This window comes from Dysidea avara, chromosome 10 (genome assembly GCF_963678975.1).
Source record: "Dysidea avara chromosome 10, odDysAvar1.4, whole genome shotgun sequence".
In the NCBI taxonomy this organism is placed as follows: Eukaryota; Metazoa; Porifera; class Demospongiae; order Dictyoceratida; family Dysideidae; genus Dysidea; species Dysidea avara.
This window is the reverse complement of record NC_089281.1, coordinates 28,620,173-28,632,618: the sequence shown is the minus strand read 5'-3', so window position 1 is coordinate 28,632,618 and position 12,446 is coordinate 28,620,173. Positions and strand designations below refer to the sequence as shown.

Here is a 12,446-nt window from a genome sequence, read left to right as displayed (position 1 = left end):
ATGCTGGCATTATAAAGTGCTGTATTTAAATCTGCTATATGTCTGTACAGACGCAATGCACATAATTTGTACATAGCTTAAAGTAAAGCCTCTGTTATCATAACACGACCATGCATCTGGAACAGCCTGCCCACCTCATTAACCATGCTTCAAACCTAGCAATAGCTAGCTAGTATTTATGCATTGTTGATCAGGGCACAGCTTAAAAACAGCTCTTTATAGCTGATGCTGTCTCCCCTGTTATTAGACAATGGCATTAGGAGAATGCTTTGATATATGCAAAGTATGCAAGGTTTTTAAGAGACCTGAACACAGATGTCTTACTGGCTAAGACACCTATATAGCCATAAATTTTGACAAATTGCATATAATTGACAAAATTCCAGTTACAGGGGCCATTGTCTAAATAACTAAGACATGCATTGCTATTCTTCTGTGGATAAACACCCTAATCAACTCCATGCACTCCGCCTCAGTGATTATTGCACTCCACTGAGGTGATCATTACATTATTCCTCCACTGAACAATCCTAGCACTGCTACATGAAAAAAAATCATTAAAACCATTTACAAGCAGCAGTGTTGCAGTAGTATAAACATGCTTTCCCAGGGAGGTTAGATCCTTTGCATGAAGTTGAATATGATGCTATATTAAAGATTCAAAAAATAATTACCATGCAATATAGATAAAATGCAGGTGGGCTTTGCTAATTAATGGTCCATATTGTTCAGTGATAGACAGCACTAAGTTTCCCGATGTATCTGTTATGCTTTTGCTTAATTGGTTCATTTCGTGGTATATATAGCTTAATAAGGTATAGGGTAAAGTTTCATCATGATTTGCATGAAGCTATATATACTGTTCACTTTTGAAGGGGGAGTTGGGATACTTGCTCCTATAGCTGGACTGGACACATTATACTAATTGTGAATAAGTAATGTATGCAGGCAGCCATACATGTATGCAGACTCAGCTATACGCCTTCCAGGAGTTTCAGAAATGTATAGGTATGTGTTTTCACCAGTTGTGCTTTAAATAGCAATTTATGTAAAGTGATATAATTAAATATTGATCTATAATGACCAATTACTATTGACAATTTGCACATTTTTTTCACAATCACTCTATTAGAGCACTCATTATGTCATGCTTTCTAAATGGTTACAATTATAAAGATGCATTATGTATAGTGCATGTCCACTCTACCTTTTAATTTTGCGGCATTTAAACTCTCACAAGCATGTTTAATTAATTCACTTGCACACATGATAAGCTGCACCAAATATTGACAGATAAATCATTTCCCATATATTTATTTATTAATTGGGCTTTACAGCACAAGTACTGAAGGCCTGTAGGACACTGGCCTGTTTAAAGTTGTTACATAAAGTATGTTGAAAAGGTGAGATCCATGACTGGATCTGGGCAGCCTTCCAATTAATGCTCAAACGCTTACAGGAGTTTGCCAGGTGGTCATGATCTTTAAATGATCTATATGCTAATTAGTAAAAGAACACGATGCATGCATGTTATTATTCTTGTGAATTCTTGCAAGCAGGCAGTGGTCATGCAAAACATATAAATAAAAGCTATGTATATGTGAAAAGGAAACACACCACCATACATACTGTTCAATAATTAAAAACCCATTATCCCAGAGTCTAATTTAAACATGGCAGAATCTTTCTTTACCCAACATGTTGCATGCACTCTTCCCATGCCACTTGGTGTATGCATCTATGCTTACACATGATAGCAGAGACAAATATAATGAATGGTCGGTCACTGGGCATTTGCTGTACGAATAGCATAAAGGTCAGACCATAATGAAGTTTGGTTATATGCATCATGTCCTAGCCATCAAAGGAATCTAAAAAATTATAAGGAGTATATTTGGTTTATGCATGGTTTTGACTGCTTATCATATGTGACCTGCAGAGCAAAAACTGGCCGTTTTCACAAAATTCTACTTTGCAATAAAAACATATTGAAATAAAATATGCATGCTACATAAAAAATTTACACGCTGTAATCGCATCGGTATGCACTGAAACAAAAATCAACAAAACCTATAGCTGCTACTATCAGATTCACCTTTTCATGGGCAGTACAAAAAATTTTGTTTCATGTGTAAGGCATGTGAGTTATGGATGGTTGTTTACAATGCATTAGAAATAAAGTTTATCATTGTCATTTCACTGTTAGAATGGCCTTCTTTTTTCTCCGCACGGAGACATACAAGGAAAACACTATATCTTCATTGATTTGCCAGTCCATTATGAACAGACTGAGCCAAACTCTTGTCTTCGTAGCTTGTTTCAGTCATGAGTTATGATCAATTAAACTTAGCACCTATAATTTATTTGTTGTACTGTTGCTATACAAATCCAATTTAGTGTCATGACTCCAAGACTATTCATCACAAAAGGCTGAAACTTTGGCTGGCCACTTCTTTGTTACTATAGATAACAAAGAAGCAATAAAATGGAATTTGAGGAATGTGTAAAAATGAACATTTTTGCTTAGCGGGTCACATATGTCTGTTCTTTGGTTGCTAGGAGTCATAACCAGTGGGTGACCATGAATGTACTTGGATAATTATCAGCAGTCATATAGCCCATGACAATTGTTGTTGCAATATAGAGATAATTATATACACTATGCATAAGGCAATTAATTCACTGTTAACAATCACGTGTACAACTATGGTGTCCTGTGCATGCCATGCTCTACCATGTCTGTTTAAAACTACACACGGTGGGGCATTATGGTGTGTCAACTACACAATAGTTATACGGGCACAATGTGGAGTCTATGAAATTTATAAACCCGAAGGCCTGGGCTGTAGCACACGAGCGAAGCGAGGGGCTACTAAGGGCCTGAGGGTTTATAAATTTCATAGACTCCACATTGTGCCCGTATAACTGCTTTAGACTCTATATCACATTATTACTTACCTCATCCACAGCTGTTCCTGCTGTAGGTTTGGCAAAAGTGGTTGGTTTTCTTGCAATAATACTAGCACCATGGCAACTATGCATCCTCACATGACAAAAATAATAGCGCTTAGAAAACAAGGTGGAGTATATGAGATTTATTACCCACCCAAAACAGCCTAAATAGAGTCTTAAAAATGTTATTTTTTATGTATTCCCCTTTAAGAACACACAGGTTTCTCTAATTTACAGCAAAAAAAAAAGCTTTCTTTACCACAACATGCTGCGTACACTTCTGATGCCACTTGGTATATGCACCTGTTTATCCATAATAGTTCTTTTTGTGGATTCTTCTTCAAGAACACTGCTTATATAATTTGCTTCACTGATTCCTGTGGTGCTCTCTATTAGTTTCAGGTATTGAGAGTTAGTCAATGCATTAGGTTATACTCAGGAATCAATTACCACACACTATATTCAAACTTATACAATGAGTACAGTAGGTAAACTCAAGTAAGCACACAAACATTATAATGTATGTTGTGTATGCAACTGTTGAACATGTAGTCAAAAGCATTCCAAACTTTATCAAATGCCACAACCATTTTCAAACCTGCACAGAAAACACATACATATATGTGAGAACAACATAATTTTACTGACACTATACAAAACAATAAAATTAAACGTGCAGACAATATACATGCATGCAAATAATGCCTGTCTTGCGAACCCTAACCCTTACAAAACTGACAATAAATTGCATGCACAATTATGAGACTCATAATTAGAACTGTGTAACCTTTGTGTCAGATTGCATAACATAGCCATAAAAATAAGGGGGCTAGGGGGCAAGAGCCTTTCCATGTTACTTTAGAGGGCCTTAGCCTCTTTCACTTTACAATACTCTAATAGAACAGTCAGTTACTCTAATAGAGCAGTCATGCAGTACTGAACAGTCAACACCCTACCTTGATGAAGCACCCGGATGTAAATAATCATCCGGTGGGAAGCCATCCCCTGTTGTCAAGACTGTTGAAGGACATGTTCAATTCTAACCCCCTGTTAGTTTGCCTTTATTGGCATTGCGTAGGAAACTTACCACTTTGATGGCCATACAAGTGTTCTGACCTGGCAGCTCTAGACAGAGACCATATGCTGGAAACCCCTACAGGATTGATTTCATACTGGTTTGGCTGACAAAGACAAGGTCATCAGGGTCCCCCAGGATCTAGCCTTCTCATGTCTCTATACTTCGTGCCTGTATCTCAAGGATAGCTAGAATCCTTGGAATACCCAACACCATTGTTTGTTACTTCCAGAGAGCCATTTAGGAGGGATAGACCAGACAATGGATCAAAGATACATTGAAACAGACTGGAATTGACACAAACACCATTCAATTAGAGGTTCTAGCACCTAATATGCTCATGCAAGAGGAGTGCTGATAAACGAGACTGTGAAGGTGGCCAACTGGACACAAGGAGTACTTTTGAAAGGTTCTACCAACGGCCAAGTGACAAAACTACTTTTGGCAGGGCAATCCTGCAGTCATCTTAGAACACATGGTACACTACACGTATACTGTGTATGTATACATAAAATTAGTGATGTGCAGGTACTCTCTTGTATGCTTTGCTGATTACTTTTTTTATTATCCTGGCGGCTTTGAACGTACCATTAGTTTAGCACTGTACCTTGTATCCGGAGCCTCCAAAATACAATTAACAGATTTCCCGAGGACAAGGTCTGTAAGGGGAAGATGGATTGTATGAGGAGGTGAAGGATACAAGATACAGTGCATTCCCACCCCTGCTATGTGTTTTTTCTTCCTCCTGTCTTTCTTCCTCTCACAGGGAGCTGGAGGAGGACGTCAGATCTGGACCTTTGTGATGCTGCCTGCTGCAATAAGTTGATCATACCTCACGTTGCTTGCCACTTGCTGCATTCAAAGGCACCAATCGGAGGTGGGAGTTCTATTTATAGATTTAGCTTTAAAGTGCTGTCAGTAAGAGAATTAAAGGGCAATATCACTAGTTTAGCATTGTATCCTTCACCTCCTCCTCATCATCCCCTTACAGACCTTGTCCTCGGGAATCTGTTAATTATAGCAACCACACCCTAACAACTGTTGCTTGGCCAAAGAACACATTGTTAACATGAACAGTGAACTATAGGAAAAATACCACTCTTACTGCATTGAAAAAGGAATTTCAATGCAACAGGAGTGGTATTTATCCCAAATTTTACTGTTATCCATGCTATCGCAAATAGAGTTGGGCAATAAATCAATATTTCAGTATGATTAAGGTATTAATACACACCAAATGATATTTTTGATGTGATAATTGAAATACCATAAATACAGTTGAAATACCATAAATACAGAAAATAATAGCATGATACCGTTTGTATAAGCATTACAAGTGAGCCATTCCAAAGCATTTTATTAGTGCAAGATTAATGTGTAACTTGACAATACTCAGTCTAATATTATATCCTTGTTTACAGTGCTCCTTCAATTATTTGACCCCTTATGCTTCAGATATACTAGTGAACATTTAATCCCTAATTCAGCCTAGCTATATTAGGGATTAAATGTCCACTAGTATATCTGAAGGTGCAGGCCACCCTCCCTTGTTTCCCTACTTTCTATAATCTAATCGAACTTAAAATTCTTAATTTTTCCTTATACTTGTTGTTTACTTTTTTGTAACATTGCTATGACTGGTGAACCCACGCATACCGCATCAAAAGAAAAGATAGCACAAGAGTTAATGTTTTCGTTTGAATGTGTGCCCCGGTTATCCATTACTGAATTGAAAGTGTAGTAGCCATTCCGTTTCGCTTGCAGCTATATTCAACCCGTTACACAGCACAACAAACAAAGAACAGTATTAGAAGCACCTCTGCAATCAATCCAGTCACCATGGAAATATGGATGATTCCCATCTACAAGCACATGGGGAAGCTGTGCACTGTGCTACTGCAAATCGACTTGCGCTGTCAGCAAAAAGTAATGGGACACAAAGGAGGACAAAGGTAAGTCCATGATGTGTGCATTTTATGTGCTGCAGTATGCCAAAAGGCACATCTCGGGATGAAGTGACGTCAATTAGTGAAAAACTCAAGCTTAGCCATTGTCAAGTTATGCTTGTCTGAATTAAGGCATTAGGCATTAGGCAGGCAGGCAGATAGTCAGTCAGTAGAAAATTCCATTGAATAATTTTTCGTAGCTACCTATTGGAAGCATTTAGGGTCGTACTGAAGGCACTTTTGGGCTTGGTTGTGCCTAACCAATACTGCCAAGGCATCAGGATGGTCTTGTGAAGCTGGTTTCTGGGTGATTTTTTTTGTCAATTTGGCCAGAAAAAGCCAAATCTCCATGATCCCTAATACAGTACTACATGATATAATTATGATGCTTAGTAGGGAAACACTTAACTTCACACTTACATGTCTAACTGCTTACCTTATAGGACTTCCTGGAATATCTTCACCAACCACTTGAGCATAAACCAAACCAATTTTTCTACAGCGACAATAATAACCTTGTGTACAAGATTTCCCAGTGCTAATAGAGAAAGTGTAATGGCCATTTCCTTGATCAAAAATCTTTAGTGGTTGGACAGTATACGAAATGCTCTGTACATTTTCATCAGGTAGCGCTTTTATTGTGATAATATCTGCACACTGTTGAACAACGTGACTATGGGAGTCCTTAAGTGTCACTTGAAAGTTACTGATACCTTGTTGTCGACTGATCAATTGACTTAACTTGCATTTTTTAACATACACGTCAGGTTTGTTGAACAACTTTATTAGGCCTAAAACCTTTTGTATCCTACAAAATTCAACCTTGTTTGGCTCTGTTTCAACAGGCGAAAGTTTTGATTGTGCCACAACTTTTACCAACTGAGTACTTCTTTCAATTATCTGTGGTTTCATAGCCACTAAGGCTCGGTCTCTTCCTGACTGTAGTTTGGCTTCAACGAAGTTTAGGTAAGCCTTTGCTAGTGTACACTTGTTAGTTAGCTCTTCACACTGCTTGTTCAAAGCATCAAGTTTACTAGCAGTTGTCTCATTAATGTCATCAATTAACTGTTGCCTTTTCTCTTTCAGAGCTAATAAAATTTCTTTGAATGTCTCTTCTACTTTTTGGGTGTTCTCCAGTTTTCTCAATTGCACTTGTGTCTGGATATTTTTCATTTCAGCAACAGCTTTTTCCAGCTTCTCCAGCTCAGCTTTTATTCTTGGTATCGTACAATTAATCTCTACTTTGTATTCTTTTGCAACTTCAGATATTTCATCATATCGATGGTCACGATGCTTAACAACTGCACACCCAAGACATATAAAACAACATTCATTCTTGCAGAACAAATCTAGTAGCTTGTCTGGATGAACGGAACAATGCTCTCGTTTGTGATCCAAAACAGACCACAAATCAACCTTCCCTGATTTGATGTAATCAAAACTAACAACTTGATGAGCGCTCAGCAGTTTCAGTTTCTTATGCACAGCCACACAAGCAGTACAAAGGAACACATCGCATTGTAAACAAACAGCTACTGCACCAAGCTCATTATCACAAGACTGGCAGGAGGGTGGGGTCTGCCCACTGATCTGTTGCTCTATTCTCACCAGCTCTACTAACTGTTGTGCTGATTCATTGGTTGGCAGAGCATCTACTGAAGTTAGCATAACCTTCTCTGGACACAAGGAGCACTTGATCTCTCTGTTGTTGAGCTGCTTGTACAAACTGACATTTCGTAAACGTTTCTCCGACTTCTGAAGCACTTCAGCCTGCGCAATAGTATCAGAACCAACTACCAAATGACTGGCATTAGAGATGGCATTAGTTTCTGTGGTGTCGTGGAGTGCCGTTTGCTGCAACGGTGAAGTCTCACTGAGAACTTGTGACTTTTCCCACAGTACTTGCAGGCATCTCTTGCAAAACGTGTGAAGACAAGGAAGAATCTTTGGCTCTTTTAAAAGATCAAAGCAAATCGAACAACTGACTTCTTTACGGATTTCGTTCCAAGCGTCCGCCATGTTGCTAATACAGGTGTAATAATGCGCATGCGCCGGTACCACATGAGCACTACAGTATAGCTAGCTGAATGAATACTGTACCATCCAGTGGAGAATACGACCGACTTCGATGCCAGGGCCGCCCAGAGATTGGGGGGAGGGGGAGCAACTGGAGGAAGTTCCCTGGATCTCCCAGGGGGGGCCTCACCCTCCTGCAGTCGTATACTCAGCCCTAACTTCACCTTCATTATCAAGTTCACTGAATTAATTTCATAGCGCTTATAACCCGTTGCGAAGGAGATCAGTCAGGACATCAGAGGGCACTTACTGTTCTAAATGAATAAGGTCTATAAATGCTGGTCCTCTGGGAAGTCATACTGAAATGTCTTTCTGTGGAATTCTGTACCATTAACCATCCTCAATGATCCAAATCCAAAATCCTTCCGGCATTCATTATACCATTATGTGTGTGTTAATTGATGTTTTTGTATTGTTGTGCAGTTTTGTAATTATTTGTTTGTTGTATATTTTTGTAGTTGTAGTGTTCTTTTTTGTGGCTGACACCTTGTACAGGCTTGAGGCTTTGCCTTTTGTGTATGCCTTCCATTGTGGTAAATTTGATAATAATAATAATAATAATAATAATAGCAACCTGAGTCATGCACAGAACATAGCTACAGAGTCGAAGACATGTGTATAAGACATCTATTTTTTTTAGTGGGTGGGAGGGACTCCGGCAAGGCCGTGACGGATCTAGGATGCCACTGATTTATTGATTGATTTATTACTTTATCCTCTTGGTAATTGGCATGAGCTGTTCTTCCTTAATTGAAGAGCTAAAACACATATATGCAGCACAAACAGGCACAAAAACAAAACACTGAATACACCATGACATACAGTAATTACTAACACCCATCATTACTTAAATACATGCATAGAATTTAACACAATTAACATACAAGTTCAGGATGAGTCATTGCAGGAGGAAATGATATCTTTGAGGCAACATCATTCCACCAAGTGCTAGCACTAGATCAAAAATTCTTCATAGTTCTTGATAGGTGATAATTAGACGGGTTAGCAAAGTGATCACTATAACATCATACGAATGCTGGCAGCCAAAGATTATATAGGGGTCTAAGTCTTGCTGCGCGACATAGCAGCTATAGATTGCAATAAGCTTAGCACCCCTCTTGAGAATCCTGTTAGGGACGTCCATTACAGGGGCTAAGAATAAAGTTGCAGCTGGTTGATACAAATGGTAGCTAGCTACATAGCTAGTGCAGTGTGTGAAGCACACTCAGTGAGGGCTGGGGGTATGCATGCGGAACTTAGCAAATTTAGCCAAGTTAGTCAAACCATAAAGTTGTTGTTGTTGTGTACTATTCTTAATTGTTATTTAATCCAACACAGCTGACAATATTAATAACAGGATTCTAAATTTTTTTTGTAACATATATTGCACTTGCAATGAATTTAACAATGCAGCTGCAGTGAATGCACTTTTGATTTATTTACGGCAAAATACACAAAAACTACACAAGATCCCAGTAAAACAGTTATATTAAAGATATTGTGAGTAATTTATGTAAACATTATTGGTTATCTTAAAAGTGATTGTAGATTGAGAAAATGTACCATGTTTTCTTGCACAATTAATTATAGACACCTGTCTAGCAAAATATTCTGAACTCCACATGCCTTCAAAATTCACCTTGGTCTTTGTACTACATTTCTATATAACATATATTACTTGAAAACTTTAAAACTCAGGGGCGTAGGGAGGGGGCCGGGGGGGTTCCAAGGAGTTCAGGAACCCCACTGTAACTTTAGACTTCTGAGTTTGCAGCAAGACCCTAGCACACTATTTAGTGTGGCAGGACAAAATGAGTGAGTAATAGTGTATGGCACAGGATAAAACTTGCATTCATCTCTCAGGGAAGGATTTACAGAGGTAACAAGAGCCCTCTTGAAAACTTGTAAAAAAATCGATATACTCTAATAGAACAGTCAAGTATATACTCTAATAGAGCAGTCAAGAATATACTCTAATAGAACAGTCCCGTATACTCTAATAGAGCATGCATGTAAATATCCATTATGTTAAGGAACTTCATTAGTGGTGTTTTTCAGACATTCTAACATTTAATAAATGCAAAACTGAGCATGACCTTATACTGCTATAGCTTTGGTGCGCAGTGTTTAAAGATATAGAATGCCAGTACTTTATCACTTGGGCATGCAGAATGAATCCATGCTATGCATATTTTGTAGTTATAATGTTTTTGATTGTAAGTTGTTCCAATTGTATCAGTGGATTCATGGTTCCTATACCAGTGGGATAACTTAACTATCACTTACAGATGTCTATAGCTATGTGTCTCTATGTGTTATGCTGTCTGTTTCCACTAGGTATAATACAAGCTTAATCCCAGGGGCACTTATATAGCTATACATTATAACCAATGTACTATTTTTTGCATAAAATATAGAGTTTTGATTCATTAAAATATTGAAAGTCTCTCAGTGGCTGGGAGCTGTGCCCCCAGACCCCTGCTTCTGGTAACTCAGTATTGCTGTTGGAACCCCCCTTCAAAAAAATCCTGGCTACGCCCCTGAAACTCATACACATGAAGACAATGATACACCAGTAACAGTATAACTCTCATGAGGCACAATTATCATATAGTTTTCCATCCTGCAATTCATGACAAAAATAGCTTCTCAAGTCAAATGTAACTTGTGCTGTATAAATTATGGTGAGAAATTACCAAATTACTACCTTATAGGATCTTACATGCACTTAGCACAAGAAAATCTATTATATAGAACAATATGTCACTCTTACATTTGCATGCACATCACTCTCAGAACTTTATAGGTTGAGATCTCTGAAAGTGTACATATAAGTATGAAACCATGCAGAGCAGAGTTTAGGGAGTATTAACACTGAAGTAATTAGTACATACTGCATATATATTAGAGCATAAATTTTATAAACTAATTCATACAAAACAATAATTTTTAAGCTGCTAAAGAAACTATTTTTGATTTAGTTTTTGTTTAACAATTACAACACTACATAGTAGCGATTACAACATTACATATAGTGAATGTAGCAATACTATATAAGTGCATGGATAAACTAATATTGTGCAAAGCATGCAAGCAATGCACACTCAACATCAACAGTGTGTGTAGCATGATCATACTATGGGGTCTGGGGGCATTCTTTCGCCGGAAATTTGCTAATGCAGAGATGCACTCTAGAGGCATTTTGTGTTGATTTTAGTTGTCTATTATATACTGTTTAGAGTGTACACATCAAGTCATCCAGATGCAATAATTATATTATACAGAAATATTGGTCTGTAATTATATGATTGTAGTTATAAAGTGGAAAATAAGTATACTAGATATATAGCTAGTAAGCGATAGTTCAGTATAGCATGTGGTGGTAATCCACATACAAGGAAGGGAGCGCACAATATTATATTATAGTTGTATAAAATTTCAGGGGATCCACATGGGATGCAACCTCCAGAAGCTGTAGGAAATTTACATGTCTTTAAAAGGTTTAATGCTACCAGTGACCTGAAGATTGAATAATGGTTTAACAGCCTGGGGTCGGGGGAGTAAAATGCCACATGCTGATCTCCTTCCACCAGCCCCTTGGCAGCCTGTGCAGCATAGGTTTGAATTCAAAGTTAAATTTCAAGGGGTCGATAGGAGGCATCTTTCAGAAGTTGTAAGATTTTTCTATTAGCCTAAATCGATATTCAAGATGAAACCACAACCAGCGATATTACTGAATCTATGTCACAACTACTTATTTTCACCAGGGAGGTTCAATCCAAGTATCAGGTTTGTAACTACAGCTGATATTATCCACTACTGTAAAAGTTATTCTCAGAATAGCCTTTCAAGAGGAATTGATGATTCATGATACACAAAGGTATAGGATAACTTTTATTAAGTAGTTGGTATGGCAGGATGTTTGGTAGTACACAAGTCAAGAAGAAGTGTTCAATTCTAGCATACATACTGGTCTTAGAATTAGTTTGGTAGAGTTTTCATGATAGATGTTCTATTAGAGTATAGTTGACTGTTTTATTAGAGTGGTTTAATTTTTAACAGCTCTCAGTGCTAAAATATAATTTTGACCCCTTTTTGTGAAGAGATGCTCTTCCCTTCTAGTTCTTGCTTTTCCCTTGGCTTTTCCACCTTTGCTTGACCCAGGAACCTAAACTGATAGTTTTTATCCTACACTAGATAAATAAAAAATTTCAAATTTCAAATAGGGATCGCTAAAAAAAGCCACCAAACAAGAAGGGATCACTGGGGTGGTAATGTAAACCATGAATCCCTATTTTAACTCTGTCATGGCAACATTTTTTGCTACATTAGTTAAGTCAATATAGGGATTTGTGGTTTACATCATCACCCCAGCGATTCCTTTTTATTTTGTGGCT

General features: G+C 37.8%; 1 protein-coding gene across 1 annotated transcript; it reads right to left on the bottom strand.

Annotated features, from left to right (window-relative positions):
- Positions 1-3,394: 3,394 nt before the first annotated feature.
- On the bottom strand, positions 3,395-8,003 carry LOC136236211 (E3 ubiquitin-protein ligase TRIM45-like). The gene is made up of 2 exons (XM_066026335.1): positions 6,410-8,003; positions 3,395-3,550 (listed from the first exon to the last, which is right to left on the bottom strand). Exons 1-2 carry the CDS (start codon positions 7,990-7,992, stop codon positions 3,526-3,528), a joined length of 1,608 nt encoding a protein of 535 aa, XP_065882407.1. The 5' UTR covers positions 7,993-8,003; the 3' UTR covers positions 3,395-3,525.
- Positions 8,004-12,446: the final 4,443 nt, after the last annotated feature.

Excerpts from the sequence above, each read along its gene's own strand:
- LOC136236211 (XM_066026335.1), bottom strand. The coding sequence starts at position 7,992 with ATGGCGGACGCTTGGAACGAAATCCGTAAAGAAGTCAGTTGTTCGATT. Across the intron at positions 3,551-6,409 it reads ATTCCAGGAAGTCCTATAAG|GTTTGAAAATGGTTGTGGCA; the intron begins GTAAGCAGTTAG and ends TTTTCTGTGCAG.